The sequence below is a fragment of the Berghia stephanieae genome, chromosome 1 (genome assembly GCF_034508935.2).
Source record: "Berghia stephanieae isolate SIO BIC M18660-M18661 chromosome 1, UCSD_Bste_1.3, whole genome shotgun sequence".
Lineage (NCBI taxonomy): Eukaryota > Metazoa > Mollusca > Gastropoda > Nudibranchia > Aeolidiidae > Berghia > Berghia stephanieae.
In genome coordinates this window covers 81822520-81839359 of record NC_088360.1, presented here as the reverse complement: position 1 = coordinate 81839359, position 16840 = coordinate 81822520, and the positions used below count along the sequence as shown (strand labels likewise).

Sequence of the window (16840 nt, the reverse complement as noted above, 5' to 3'; positions counted from 1 at the left end):
CCAATCACAGGAAATTTGTTTTTGTTTTTAAGGGTTTTACGGCGCCTGCATCACATTTAGGTCATATCAGCGCCAGTAAAAAGTAAGAAAATTGGATAGTAAAAAGTTATAGAATTACAATTAAAGCACCCAGGAGAAAGTAAGACGAGGGGGAACTGGGAACAAATAGGGATCAGATGAAGATTCCAAGAGCACACCATCAGTGTACTTAAATTGAGATCACCTACAAGTCTCAACCAGACACCAGCACAGGTCCCCACTAAGAGGAATACACTCAAATGTTTACAAGTCATACGTTAAAAAAAAATAACAGTAAGAACAGAGAGATGATTTAGAAGGAAAATCTAACAGGAAAATCATATCATCTCCCAAAACTATAACTATACATTCGACTGTTTCCCTCCCAGCCAAGGACTCCGGCAAGAGTCAGGACAAAACCAAGTAATCTCATTCCAAAACAAAGACAGAAAACAACTGAAAAACAGACACAGGGTAATAGAAGACACAGCAAGTACCTCCCTGCCCACTATGGGAGGTCAGATTCCCCACCCAAAATCACAGGAAAGACCCCACCCAACAATTACAAATAAAAACAGTAAGATATTGTATATAGCAAATAAATGAACAAAATATATTTGCATAAACTACAGTTTAATTTTTCTTTAACAAAAAATTAACAATGAACATTGGAAAAATTGATAACACAGTACAAGAGTAAAATATATGCAGTAATGTTTTAAGAGGTTTAAGGGCCTTTGCCAGAATTTAGAAAATAAAATGGAGAACAGGAGTAGATGATAGAAGAAATGTACTTTTGTACCTTGTCTGAGACAAAAATCATCACCCCCACCTGGATCGTTGCTAAAAATGAAAATAAATTTGTATTTTGATACTAGCTATACACATTAGCACATAAGACACCTATCAATGAGATGATTTAAAAGGAAAAATTAAACCATCTCTAGTAGAAAATGAATGACAAGTCATCCCAAACCCAGGATGTTCTATTATCCTGTCCTTTTTGTTTTGTTTTTAAGGGTTTTACAGCGCTTTTTAGGTTATAGTGCCAGTAAAAAGGAAGAAAATGGGAGAGTAAAAAGTTCAAGAAAAAGTAAGACAAAGGGGAACCGTGTGTATAAGAGTACTCGGCCCAACTAGATAGCAAATATATAACCCTTAAGTTTTATCCCACAGTACACCACACAGGATATAGTCACTGTAATCTTGTTTCAAAACCAGCGGAGATTAAACAAAAATTTAAATCAAACAAAACTATCATATCTCAGCAAAGGCAGTTACAGTTAGAGAGTGTATCATGATGCCTCTGCGAATGATGTCTCCAATTATATGAAACCATAAATTTTATATTATTTTGCCAGAGGCGTGCGTACATATATGCAATATCATTGCATAGGGAGGAAAGATAAATCATGACTAATTAAAAATGATATATCATTTAATCTTTACACTAAAAGTCAATTTTCCACACTAAATTTGTTAATGTTAAAATAAAGAAAAGCAGAATTAGCTAAGACGACTGCAATGGGATTAGATGTTAACCCACAATTATGTACAACCTGCATCAGATTTTGACCAAGCAAGCACGAAATTCAACTTCACACAAATATTTTAAACACAAACATGTGTGACTGTATTGCAAATGCAAGCTTAGAAGAATTGGATATCCAATTCCAATCAATGGAACACTATCTGAGGTTATTCTCTTGAAAATATCGACAAAATATTTCAATTTATTTCTACCTAACAAATTATGGACAAGCTAGCAGGAAGTGGAGAAATAGAAAAGACTTTGGTTGTAGAAATTGAGAGGTGCTTTTGTTACTTATAGCAATAGAGTTGCAGAAATTTAATTTGGACCATGTCATTTTGATATAATCTAATTTTGATTTTCAGATAAGGGCTCCTTAGCCCTACCATTGGTTATCAGAATGTCATTCAAAATGATTAAGATTTTGTCCTCTTGATCAATAAAAAAATCATACAAAAAAGATGAAGTACTATTTATCCTAAACGAATCCCCAATAGAAAAAAGTTCATTCAATTTAAAATCAACAAAATATTCCACCCCAAACCCCAGCAGAGAACACAATCTACAGCTCATACTCATACAGATAAATGTATCAATCACCTTATCCTGATATATTACATTTTCTTTCATTTCTTTAATTTAATTAAAGACATAATGGTGGAGGATTTATAATGATGCTGATGTTATTATTGCATGTCAACTCAGTATCTGCCAAAAGTGAAATCAGAGTCAATGAAAATAGGAATTTAGACCAAAATAAACAAAAATAAGAATTAGGGTTTAAATTTATACCTTCAAATATCAAATGTTCATAACAATTCAATTATCCCTCTTTGATAATACATTAATTATACTCTAAATGTATTTTACTGGGGTTTATATGGCAGAGGCAAAAGATTTTGTTAAAAGGGGAAAAGTTGGTATGTCTGCTGTGGCCGCAGTAGTGATAAATGATGCTAACGAGATGGTACAGGATTGATGATGCCACTGGTTGTAATCACCATGCACAATCCCTTCAAATTACTTCAGTTTTAAAGTAGGTGTTACGACGTATTACAGGTGATGGTGATGATCCTATGGGATTGATGATGATGATGATGATGTGGAACCTAGTCAGTCGTAGTAATGATAATGGCACTGTGGTGGGAGAGGTAATAGTGATGATGCACCTATCACAGATAACTAACAAAATAATATGTATATTTTCCACAAAAATCATGGTTTCCACAATTATCTATGAGATTTCCTTTAAAAACACCTAAGACTACCTGTAGCGCATTTCAATTTGGAAGATTATTAATTTCTGCGTGAAATTTTCATTGATTTTCCTCTAAATTTTGTCGAAAAATCTGAATCTAGAAGAAAGCCAAGTTTGGATAACAATCAAATTAAATCTGTATCGGTGGAAAAATTGGAAGGAGGAGGAGGAGAAGGAGGAGAACAAGAAGAAAAGAGGAGGAGGGAAAGGAAGAGGTGGAAGAGAAGAAAAATGAGGAGCAGGAGAAGTACGCCAATTAAGTGGTAGTGTAGTTGTAAGTTTTATATAAGAAATAAAACCAAAAAAAAACACGGTGTATACATATAATGGACATCACCTACATGTTCATTCCTTTTCAACAGATATAATGATCAACAATGTTGAACATTATTCTCTTCTAATCATATAATGATTAACCATCTTTAACATTATTCTAATCATATTCATTGCTGAAAATAGAAAGGAATAAAATTGAATTACATAGAGTTTTAGTATCATGAAATATAACTTCAACCAAACAGATCACAGAAATGTCTTTAAAACTGATAAGAAAATTTGAGCGTCTCATTTACATAGCACCAAATTCAAGTGGAGACAAGTAGTTTGAGAAATGAAATTTCTTGGTCAAAGCAATCTATCCCTATAATACTTAAACTATTTACATTGAGTTAATTACCGGTATTCAAATAATTTTCTCATAAGTTAACTCCCAATCCTCTTTGCAACACACTGAGAGGAGTTTTTGCTTTGTTTTTCTCAACAAATCAATCAAAAATATGTCCATAGGTTCTACTTTTTTCAATCATTTAAAAAACATAAAAAAATTTGCCCACTTAGAATGGGTAATTTGAAACTAGAGTAATTAGTTTTTCTGTTGAAATAATATTCAAATTCCTAAAGCATATGTCCATCTGATTCACGCTTCTGATTCATCTTTGTCTGCTAAGGACTCTGCTTCTGCTTCATCATAGGACTGGACAACTTTGACCTCCTTTGCTGTGATATCACACTGACCCATTTCATCTTTCTTGTCATTATCACAGGATTCTTCATTTGGGACTTTTTCAGTTGCCTTCATTGTCTGTTGTCCTTCCTTATTATTCACATTTTCCGTGGTCTCTGCTTCATTACTTTCCTTGGATTCTGCATCAAGTGTATTTTTTCCTTGCTGTTGTCCTTCACTTTCATTGGTCTCAACTTCATCACCTTCTTTTGAACATTTAGCTTCCCCTTCTTCAGTATCATTTTCATCTATATCTTCATTGGAAACTGCAAGTTCTGCATCTGCCTAAAAAAGAAGAAAAAAAATTTGAAACATAAATCAGTATGATTCCAAGCATTTATACCGTCTGACCATTTGCCCAATTCTTACATTAAGAATCTCGACATCTCATAGATATTTATGTACCAAACCAGTTGTCGAGAAATCAAAATTGAGACTTCATGTTTTGTTCATTCTACATTTTAAAAAAATAAAATTACACCCTTCTACTACAGCACCATTAGATACCGTCGCCTAGGCATTCCATGAAGGAACTTAGATAATCCATCAAACGAGATGTCTGATGTCAACAGGAATCGCCCATTTCCAAGTGAGCAAATTGGGGGTTAATAATCTTGCCCAAGAGAAAAAAATGAAAGTGCCCGACGCTGGGCTCAAAACACGGAACCTTCCAGGTCACAATACAATGCCTTAACCACTCAGACACGTCACCCCTCTATATATTTTCCATAAAATGTCACTTCTAATTTAAAATTTCTAAGTCCACAATATAATAATATTTATCAAACTTCAAGACAAACTAAATTGCAATTTGCAAAAATGTGCACTTTTTCAAGCTTCACATGAATGGGCAATCCAACAAACTTGTTTGTTGTTCAGTAATGTTGTACTCAAAACAGTTAGCACATAAAAAAATCAAATATTTTTGCATATATGTTGTTTGCAAAAAAATTGCACTGATCTGAGAATTTACAGGATTCCTATGCGCCAGAATACAAATTAGAATATTTTTTAGTGAATCTCAATGGCTGTTTTGCGTATGAGCAATATCATGACAATGATCTATAATAAATTGCATATTGACTTCTTATGTTTATTTTTGGTTGTTTGTTTGGTTTGTCTTTTTTATTTGGGGGGGGGGGGGGGGGGGGAATTATAACACACAATTTGAAGGGAATTTGAGAAATTAATGAACTTTCCATGAAAGGCAACTGTTAAAAGAGTGACATAAAAATGTCTATGGTAATATGAATAAAAAAATCAAATCAACCTTTTGTGGTCAACTTTGATGATTCAAAAATGAACCATTGTCCTGCTTGTTTTGACCATAAATTATGAAGTACGAGTAAGAAGAATATTAGACAAACAATGTGCAGATAGTGAGAGTAAAGGAATATATATCAAATTTAGGAATCTCAAATTGGAGTCTCACAAGGTTCTGTATCTTCTATCCTCACCACGATTCTATGAGAACATATTGAGAATAAATCATATAGAGAATAAATTACCATCCAAATGCAGACGACACACAAATATATGTCTGATTCCACCTAAAGAGCATGCATGATATCAAAAATTGGATGACAACTTGCAAAAAAAAGTTGGATGAAAAAAAGACCAAAAACTTCATTTTAGGTCACCACTTTTAATCAATAGCCTATTGAAAAAAATCAAATGTGACATAACTGGCTCGATTGCACAAAGTTATTCCTCTTCTAAAAACCTTGGCATCTTCCTCGATTACAATGACACTAGGTCAGCACATAAAATATTTATCTCAATGATTAAAATTCTACCTTAACAGAATTGTTAAAATAAGAAACTACATAAATACAGATGTGACGGAAACCTTGATTTTGTCATTGGATCTATCAAAAGTTGACAATTGTAACACTTTTTGAACAGCACCAGTGCGAACATAATACTGGCTGCAAAGAATTCAAAATAATGCTGCAAAATTAGTCCTTAAGTGCATTAAGAAACACCATGCAGCACTTCTGCTTAAAAAGGGTGAATATTATACAAAGTACTGGTATTGTGCTTTAAATGTTTTAACACATGTCAACCAACTTATCTCTGCACAAGATTGAATTTATTATAGTGATTCAATCCCTTCACTCATCAACCGATGATAACTGCGTGCTACTCCAGGAAAAGAGCTTTACATGTCATGTGGAAGACGTTATTTTTCTAGAAATATCCTAACCCTCTGGAACCACCTTCCAAAATATTTTAGACATTGTTCATCGAAAAATATGTTTTAAAAGCATCATAAGACTTTGTTCTTTTCCAAACTAATGTGTTGACACACTTGAAAAGCAATCTCAGCACTTCTTCCTGATGTTTTACAGCACTCAACAATTTCAATGCATTATTAAGAAGATAGTGACACCTCCGATTAACAGTGATTGTGGGACATGCCCAAAATCCCTATTGTAACAGTCCTGTTATAGCTGAATTTCAAGGGAAATAACCCAAATGGACTCTCGTTTTTTTCTTCTTCAAAACTGACCATTGTATGTGTATGTGTGTTTTGTGTTACGCACTGTCTGTGGCAAGGCCCATGTTTCACTGCAAATGATGTATGGTAGTATGTAGCTTAAACACATGCACACACACACACACACACACAGGGTATTCACGAAATAGGCCAAGCCTATTTCTCCTCTACCTTTAGCTGTCCGTGTACCTGAGAATAATAGAAATGTGGGCTAAGGTTTTGTATTTGGAGATGTTGAGTAGGTTTCCATTCCCCTATTATAACCGATTAGATTAGGCTCTTAGAAGTCTGTGTTATAGCAGGTAAATTTTACTAAAGGCAAAAAGAGAGAGATAAAATGGGGATCTTAAGAACCTGTTATAACCGGGTCCCAATCATGTTATACCCAAACCTGTTATACATGGGTTCCACGGTACTATAACTTTATAATAACCAAATCTCAGTTTGCTGACTCTTTATACTTTATATCATAAGTCCTAATTTTAAAAATAGAGAAATGAATTTACACCCTTGTCTCATATGTAATACATTTTCTTTACTTCTAATTACTTACTGGATCACTTTCCTCTAGATTGCCTCTGATCACCTCTTCCTCCTCCTGGAATAGAAAAAGATATATATAACAACACACATCATCATCATTCTTTGTTCACACATTAAAAAGATAAAATTTATTTTCACTGTTGGCAAAATTATTAAATTATTTTGGGTCGCACAATTAGTATAATGAATACGATTCAAATTTAATTAAGCACAAGTTAAAAGTTAACATATACTACTTACATCATCAACACTGTGAAATGATGCTGGACCGGAGTGTTCACTATCCACCTCTGAAAAATATAGAGGATCAATACTAGTTAATCCAGATGTCATTATATAAGGATGAATAGGAGGAGAAAAAGGAGGGACAGGAGCGTAGCAGAAATGTATTTTTTGAAAGTGTTTATTATTACAAACTTCAAATTCGACCCCATAAAAGAATACAAGCCAAAAGTTCATAAGATTAAAATAGGATAAAACTACATTATAGTTTTTTTTCTTATGGTCATTTTTTTTTTTTTTAAAGTTTAAAGAATTTGCGATTGTTTTACAGTCATTTCTTTGCCAGAGAAAGGAAAGATGATATGGATTTGTTTTGCTTTTTTTGTTTTTAAGGGTTTTACGGTGCTTGCAACACATTAAGGTCATATCAGTGCCAGTGAACAGGAAGAAAAAAAATGGGATAGTAAAAAGTTCTAGAATTACAATTAAAGCACCCAAGAAAAGGTAAGACAAAGGGGAATTGGTTCAAATAGGAAACAGATGTAGATTCCAAGAGCACACCATCACCTAAATGTCTCATCCTGACGTTAAGCACTGGTCCCCACTAAGAGGAACACACTCAAACGTTTACAAACCATACATAACAAAATAAACAAAACATAATACAGTGCATAACAGAGACATGATTTACAAGGGAAAAAATATCATCTCCCAAAACTAACTATACATTTGACTGTTTCCCTATCAGCCAGGGTATCCGGCCAGTACCTGGGCAAAACCAAGTAATATCATTCCAAGACAAAGACAGAAAGTAAGTTGGAAAACAGATATAGGGTGATAGAAGACACAGTAAGTACCTCCCTGCCCATTGTGGGAGGAAAGATGATATGGCAACGAAAAGCAAACAACAAATTAATTATCTGGACCAAAATTCATTGAAACAATATTCATACAAAATTTCAACTTAACATGTTTAGTTTTGGTTTAAATATAACAAAAAGTGATGAAACTGAAACAAAATAATTCTCCGAACCATTTAACAGAATAAACTGAAAACCAGGAAAAATAAACACCATGCAATAAAATCAAAATTGTCAACAACAAAAATTGTATAACAATATAACAAAACATCAATGGTCATAAAAGGGGGAGGAGGTTCACTGTAAGAAAAGTATAAATAAATATAAGGTCTGCAAATTGCAAACAATGAAACCCAAAAAAAAACCCTAAATCAGAAAAAAAATATCTCCAACATTCAATGTTAAAACAAAAATTAACAACTCCAGTTTTATTCTGTGATACACCATTAAGGTCAGGATAAACCTCCATATAGGAAATATAATTAAATATTGTTTTAAATTGTATATAATGATGGAGTTATACAGGAAAAATAGCCCCTGGGCCGCAAAATGACATTTATTGGAATCAAGATTTCTCAAGAGTTTTAAAGATAAGTCAATGAAATATTGTTTTAAAGTAAATCATAAAATCATTATAATGTACTAAAATAATTAAAATGAGGTAATTACTTTTTATGGTCATGTCATTCCAAAATGTTTTTGGACGGAAACAATATCTTTAAAAAATCCTTAATCCATAAATTGATGTTTATTTTAGTACAAAAGATATGAAAGGAAATCAACTATATGAATGCCAAATTTCATGGAGATATCTTTATACCTTTTTGAGAAATCATGATTTAGCTGTGGAGCAAGCTAAACCAGTGAAAATGACATATCCGAGAAAATGATGAAAAAAAACCCAATAACACTAAGGGAAACAAACTAACACCTCAAATTCATAAACATTAAAATAAAATATTTATAATAGATTTGTTACAATGTTTTTCACATGAAAATATGCAAAAAAAAATAATTTAAAAATTGCTGAAGTTTTATATAGGGCAAAAAAAACAAACAAAAAAAATATAAATTTACCCTAAAAATGTTTTGGGTTATTTCAGGGAGTTTATCCTGACCTTAAGATTATGGATGGGACATTTTTCAAATAAAATAAAACCATCTTGTCAATTACAAAGAAAATAAAATGATATTGCCTAAAATGTAATTGATCTAATATTTCCAAAGGTTGATCTGAACAAAATGTGACAAAAGAAACATGCCCTAAAGCAAACTTGTCAAAGGCAGAAAATATTAATTCTGTAAGGCAGTGGGAGGTTAAGAATCTGTTTCAACCTATGATGCAAGATTTCCATCTTTCGCTTTGTAAATTTTTGAAAAATTATGTAAACATGCCTTTAACAGAGTGTAGTTTAATTATCTCCTTACGGCCATTTTCCGGATTTTTCCATAAACGACATATTCATCCAACAGAAAAATTGATATTGTTTAAAAACTCGTAACTCAATAAGTACATGCTATACATAATTTTGTTCAGCAAAACAAGCCATACAACACAGAATTAAGTTATTATATCTATAACCAAAAAAATAAAAATTCTTCAAATTTTGTGATGAATAAAAGAAATCTGAATGATGTTAGTTGTATCATAACTGGAACAAATGTGAAGATTTTCCTATGGTTGATAAAGAGGGGCTTAAACTGGAGAGAGTGTGGTAAGTGAAATATCGTTTTAACAAATTTTTCTTTGATTTCTTGTAGAAAAAATTGGAATTAGCCACTTTAGAACTTCCATGAGGATTAAGTGACCAGCTGAATCTAATGAAATAATCCACAATAATTATGTGATATTCAAGATAAAATAAAATGGGAATGATGGCAATAATAAGCAAACATATTTCATGATAAAGCTTTACAGATTTTGATGATTTTAAAATGCAAGATAATGAGTCATTTGATGCAGTAAAGACAATAGGACTTGTTGCTTATAACAGGGTTAGTAATTTATAATTCAATAACAATTAACTTGTGAATTAAGGCAGAGAACTGAACGAATCAAAATGTCTCACTTGACCCTTTGTCAGTGTTTGTAACATCTCTCTCAACTCTATAAGATAAAGACTGCGACAGAGGTTCGTTCCTAAAGGCCTCAGCCATCTCTGGCATCTGAGCTTCATCTCCTTTTTCTTCATCTTGATCATCAATGACAACCTCATTTCTACAAGTCATCACAACAGCATCACCATTGTCCTTATTCACTCTATCATGATCTTCAGTCTTATTTCTATGTTGCTCAGGCTCATTTAAAGGAATTTGTCCGGCTGCACTGGAGATAAAATCATTATCTAAAGTTCTAATATTAGAGTTACCAACATCCTGACCTTGTTCATATTCATTTTCTCCACCAGGACAAATAGTTGAAATTTGTTGAACATCAGATACCTGGTTGTCGCTCCCCTGATTTTCACATATCTTTGATTTTTCTAAGCCTTCAGTTGAAACATTCTGAATATCTGTAAATGATTCTCCTTGATCGTACAATTTGGAATCAGACGAGAGTTTGACTGCACAATTCAAGGACAATGAAGAGACACTTCCTTCTTCAGCTGTTAGGTCACTCTCATCACATTGAGAAGTAGAGGTGTCATTGAAGGTAGAAGTATCTACAATGGAATAGCCAGATACCTCAGTGGTTTGAGTGGATGCTGATGTGTTGGATGTGTCAGCATATGAGGAGTCCAGTTGAGAGTCTGAGAAGACCAGACTGGATGTATCATAACATGATGAGGATTCTGGTCCACAGTCAGAGGACTCTAGTCCGGATCTATCCAAGGAACTGTCTGTCATTTCAGTGGATTCATCAATTACCAAACAGCCACTGGAATTATAAAAGCTATCAGTTCTGTCAAAGTCTTCAAAAGTCTCTGAAGCACTTTCATAGTTGTCATATGTGTCATCTAATGTACTGACTGAAGTGACGTGTCCATCTTCTCCTTCATCCTCTCCCTCCTTTTCCTCTTCACCTCCCGAAGCGGATACTGCTTCTACAACACTGGTACATTTTGGATCAACACAAACAAGAGATTCTTCTGTGTTTATTTCTTGAACTGAAATCTCTTCCAAGTCAACTGTGACATCGGATGCCTGACACGGATCATTTATGATTCCTTCTTGGCAGCTGCCAGAACTATTTGGCTCTAAACAGCTTTCAAACATTGACCCTTCCAAAGAATTACCATCAGGCGATCCAGGTGTTGCTACCTCCAACAAGTCAATGGACTTCCCATCGTCATCATTCAACCCAAATTTTATTTCATTGCTTAAAAAGCTATTGATGTCTTCACTGCTGTTTTTGGCATCAAAGGCTCCACTTGATGAAATATTTTCTGGGATGCCTCCAACATTTCCTTCACAAACATCCATTTCTTCATTCTCTTGTTCTGTGATTCCATCACAAACATCCATTACTTCAATCTCTTGTTCTTCAAAGTTAATTAATGCAGAATCCTTTTCAGTATCTCTATCCAGGTAGCCATCAATATCTTTAATGACAGAAGACTTAATCAAACTATTAGAGTTTTCTCTCCTTCCAACACATAATTCACTATCGTGAATGTCATCTTTATCTATCACACCTATATTCATTCCATGCTCCACATATGTGGGAGACTCTGTTTGATTACTAATCTCAACTCCAGTAAAGTTTTCTTCTACACGTTCTTCCATGCTATCCTTCACATCATTCAGTTGGTAGCTTATAGTAGTTGGTATTTCCCCATCTTCCTCATAACAAATTCTCATTATAAAGTTCCCACTCGACGTGACTTTAGCAATGTCGTATGACACGCTGTCGACTTCACAATATTCATTTTCAACAAAAGAATCCTCAAATTGTTCACAGTCCTGCACGCCATAAAGATTTTTACTGTTATCACTGTCTTTAACATAGCTATTGATAGCTCTTAAACTATTATCTTCTTCTAAGCTGTGCGTGCAATCAGATGGCAATACATCAGGACCACTGACTCCATCAGAAGGGCTCCCATGATAACCATCTGTCAAACCTGCCTCATTCTCAATGTCAACGTAGCCTGTCTGATCAAGAGTCAAGTAACTGGCATCCTCAGATTCAAATGTTTCAACGGTCTCACCACCACTGGCATTCACATCCTGATAATTTTCAAACTCATTTCTGTCTTTTTCAAGAGCTGTTCCATTGCAGTAGATCTGATCTGTGAGACTTCTCCCAATATCTCCTCTTTCTGCAATATCTTCCACAATATCTTCAATTGTAGAGCCGTCCATCTTGGCATCACTTATGTGGCTGCCTGTCTGATATACAGTAAGAATATGAGTATTGTGAACAAGGGACGTCTCTCCATCCTTTGATTTTGTGTCTGTCTGCAAATAATTCTCAATACAATCCACATCATATAAATGTGAATGGACATCAGAACCATTGACAGCTTTGATACAGGTTGTTTTTTCCTGACTCTCTAATTTTTCGTAGTATTCATATGGCAAGAGCTGCTTTTCTTCTTGAGTAATACTGAGTGCCTGAACGACTTCATTTGGATCAATCTCTAGAGCATTATTGACATTACCATGTTCACTAGTGTCATTTGGTGTATTGGATCCTTCATTTACATTAACTGATGAAAAAGAAAGAAAAAAAAAAAAAAAGAAAAGGAAAGGAAAAATAGGTAAAGAATTCCTTTGAATGTTTTCAACACAACTTGGATAAAAATATTCTAGAAATAGCTGATTGATGAAATGGGAGAAAATGCCCAGTACAATTATAGCTACGATTATTGTTACAAAAAGCATATATATTAAAATTATTTTAATTCCAATAAATCATTACAATCTTGTTTTTGTTTTTTGGGGTTTTTTTTGGTTAAGAATAACCATTAGCCTTAAATTCAAAATCAAATGTATTATAACATAATAAAATTGATAATTGACAATTTAATCCTTAATGAGGAATACCCTGTAACTAAATCAAGCTAAAGCAACATGGACAAATACAAATCAACATGTACAACTATGTAGTACCTGTTCCATTGTTTAGTTTGTTAAATTCCATCTTGATAAGGCATTTGGGTATTTCCTCATTCTGGCCATAGATATCAGACTTCTCCCCATTATCAATGCCATCTGTGTCAAAGGTAGACATTTCGTCCTCATTATTATTATTAAAATTACCAATGTCATTCATCTCTACAGCTGTAGTTGGCACATAACTCTCGGGGCTTGCAGGCTGAGACCATGTATATGAATACAAGGAGTTATTTTCTTCTGTTGGGGTTGTGTCACTCTTGTTTCCATTACAACTGCTTTGTGGTTTAGCAATGCTTGCTCTAGATATTTTATCGATGGAAGAGGCTTCTTCATTATCCTTGTTGGGCAAAGATTTAATTTCCTTTGAGACATCAAATATGCTGTCCACATCACTGGTAAGATCAAAAGACAAAACATCTTCAGGAAACAGATCGATGCATCCCATTTGGTCAATTCGATCAACTGCAGAGGCAATATTGAATGCCAAGTCTTTTTTGGTAAGGGCCATCTCGTCTGAAGAATTTTTTTCCTCCCGTGCTAAAGAACGGTTCTCTGTTTCTGATTTGGACAAGTGCACAAACTGATAGAATTGAGAGCCCACTTCCAGCGGCGCTTTGCATGCTGATTTATCTTCCTCTTGGGTAGTTGCAAAAGTATCAACCTGACTAGCAGAGGCTGCAAGAAGGAGAACACCAAATAACTGTCTGCATAGTTTCAAGTAAATCTCAGTGATCAGCCAAATTAAATTATTAACATAAAAGGAAAGGACAAATGGGAGGGTGGAACCCCTCCCCAAAAACAGACCAAGCCTTGCAGTTACCTATTTTCACATGGAGTTGAGCACAGATGTTTTTAAATTCAGTCAGAACAAAGAGTTATGAATATCTTCTTTATTCATGAGGAAACAATGAGGGGCATGCATTAATTATTTCCATCAATTCATTTCGAGCAAGCATGTTACAAAGTTTGCTCTATTAATAGATTTATACAAGGAAATGTTCAGCAAACATCTTTTTACGTGATCCAATGAAGATCATAAATTTCCTCTTAAAGTCAAGATAGTTGAGATGGCAAACTTGTATCAATCAAATAAATTGCTTCTTTCCCTCATCATAATGGTCCCGCTCTTACCTCCACGATTTGTCAAAAGGCCGAATTCAATAAAGAAAAAAATGCTCAATGAGCATCTTATATCTAATGCTCAACTGCATTTAATTTTAAGGCACCATGAGTTATAGTATTTCCAACAACAATTGACTGAACCAACTAAGTAACAAATTGAGAGATATGTTATGGAATAAAACAATTTTTTAAAGGGGGGTAGGGGGAAGGGGGGGGGGGGGGGGGGGGAGAATGCATGGTAAGGATAAAAATAGGATGACAGTACTAATTAAACATCTGTATTTTTCACAGCAAATTCTAAAGTAAGAAAGGACAACTTTCCTTGATTTGTACATCTTACATTATCTTAAAACATATAAAATGTGTTATCCCTATTAAAGCCATCATGCGCTTGATGTTTGAGTCAAAAAGGTCCTCTTATTTGACATAATGAGTTATCAACTGAAACCAGCCTATGACCTTGACCTTATTAGCAAACCTCAACATAAATTGATCAAAGTACTTCAACAGGGTCAACATGAAGTAACCAAAAAAAATCTGACTTGATATTAGCTCATCAATGATTGACGAAACGTACATGCTACTTTAATTTGTGAAGAAGAAGAAAAAGATGTTATAAGGGTTGAGTGTGCTTATTGGGATAATACGGAAAAGGACAAAGAACTGACACAAAGGTTTACATAACTGGTCACTTAAACTGTCCAGGTAATGTACATATATCATTATATATTCATTTCATCCACTAAACAAATATATATACAGCTGAAAAATAAAGTTATTCATTCTCTAATTTAAAAGGGGCTTTTCTTGAAAACAATTGCTTCTTTCTTTTATGACCACAAATATTTAGACAGCACATCCCTGCATTCTTTACTTGGACGGAGTTGTTTACCAGAATTGAGCTTTTCATAATTTAATTCCATTAACATTGTATAACATCTAACAAATCTGAGTCCATTTGACAATAAAATAATAATATTAGAGTGGAATGAAGGAAATAAGGTAGTAATAAAGATACACTTGAGAATGGAAAAAGTATAAAAATGATTTAAATGCAATGCTCTTCCATACAAATTTGGCATACTCTTCTAGCAATGCCATTCATTTCTCTCTGTTCGAGCTAAGTGGCATGGGATAAATGACATTACAATTACATACCGTCTGTTTCACTTGATTTCTCTTTGTTTTCCATATTTTTCTCAGTCTCAACTCCTTTGAAAGATTCCTCTGTAACAAATCAAACAGTTTGATGTTGTTTTGTTGTGTTAATGTATTAATTTTCTTTTCTATTTTTTAGATTAATGTTAGTATTTAACTTAACATTTTCAGTGACATACAAAACAACAAACTATTAATATCATCATAATCATTCCCTTAAGATTGATCATTTCATTATAAAAATGGGGGATGAGGATTTGAAATTTCATTTGAATTTCGATTAGAATATTGGATTGAAATGAACACAAAAAGTAAAAAAAAATAAAAAGATGCTGCAGAGTTAAAAGACTGGGTTAAAATAAAGGAAGGCATATTGAACAAAACAAAAAATGTAAAAAAATAAACAACAAAAAAACACAAATAAAAACAAGACATACCTAATTCATCAAGCATGTCAGAGTCTAAGGTCCTCTCCATATCGTACTGCACTTCAAGGTTTGACCCAGGCACAACCTATTCATTTTGGACAAAAAATATTTGTTTATTAACTACACGAAAGATCAAGACTTGGTAAAATAAATCAAACAAGAATGATAGCAACAAATTGTCAAAACGGATGAAAATATATTTTGATTGATAGGCCCAGCTCAAAATTAAAGCCATAACTAACACACACCAGCAACTTAATGATGAACACCTTCTGTGTTTGAATAATGATATGCAACTAGAGCGTGTTTATTCTGTGTAATAATAAATATGATGATGATGATGATAATAATAATAATAATAATAATAATAATAATAATAAAAGAGAGAGAAAGATAGAGAGAGAGAGAGAGAGAGAGAGAGAGAGAGAGAGAGAGAGAGAGAGAGAGAGAGAGAGAGAGAGAGAGAGAGAGAGAGAAGAGAGAGAGAGAGAGAGAGAGAGAGAGAGAGAGAGAAGAGAGAGAGAGAGAGAGAGAGAGAGGAGAGAGAGAGAGAGAGAGAGAGAGAGAGAGAGAGAGAGAGAGAGAGAGAGAAAATGATGATGACTAAACCCTGCTAGAGCCTAAAACTAATTATTAGTTTCCATGCAAAAAGTAAAGTCCTGGTAATAGTTCAAGATTGGTTACCATGTTGATAATTAAATCAAGATAAAATTGTCACTCACGTCTGAATAACCCAAATCCACCATCAATTGGTTGAGGGAGGCACCTGCATATTCTGTGGAGGAATCCTGCATCGTTGTCATGGAAACACCATACTTTCCATCCTCAGCGCTCTCTAACACATTGATGTGATGATCATGATCTTTTATATAATCTAAGGAAATAGTAAATTGTTGTGTTTGAATGTCATTTAATTTATACACTCAAAAACACACAATGTATCATGTTCAAATTCTAAAACCTGAAAAACAAAAACAAAACAGCAAACATACAACAACAAAAAAGTGGGTCTATCATATAAGTTCATTATACTTAGCACTTCATTTATTTCCAGTAAATGTTTTATGGAACTAAATTTTCATTTCCCAAAGCACAGATGGCATCTCATGGCTCCATTTTTATATCTTGACTTTTAA

At 33.7% G+C, this 16840-nt stretch overlaps 1 protein-coding gene across 2 annotated transcripts in view; it reads right to left on the bottom strand.

Annotated features, from left to right (window-relative positions):
- Nucleotides 1–634: 634 nt before the first annotated feature.
- LOC144958903 (uncharacterized) overlaps nt 635–16840 on the bottom strand; it is a 55951-nt gene continuing 39745 nt past the window's right edge. The window contains exons 16-23 of one of the 2 annotated variants that reach the window (XM_078891191.1): nt 16427–16578; nt 15714–15789; nt 15277–15345; nt 12991–13671; nt 10005–12587; nt 7094–7143; nt 6864–6908; nt 635–4095 (exon numbers count right to left, since the gene is read on the bottom strand). In XM_078891191.1, the coding sequence (XP_078747317.1) occupies nt 3724–4095; nt 6864–6908; nt 7094–7143; nt 10005–12587; nt 12991–13671; nt 15277–15345; nt 15714–15789; nt 16427–16578 (4028 nt within the window). In that variant the 3' untranslated portion in view covers nt 635–3723. The remainder of the gene's footprint in view (nt 4096–6863; nt 6909–7093; nt 7144–10004; nt 12588–12990; nt 13672–15276; nt 15346–15713; nt 15790–16426; nt 16579–16840) is intronic. The other variant, XM_078891200.1, reaches the window with a different exon arrangement.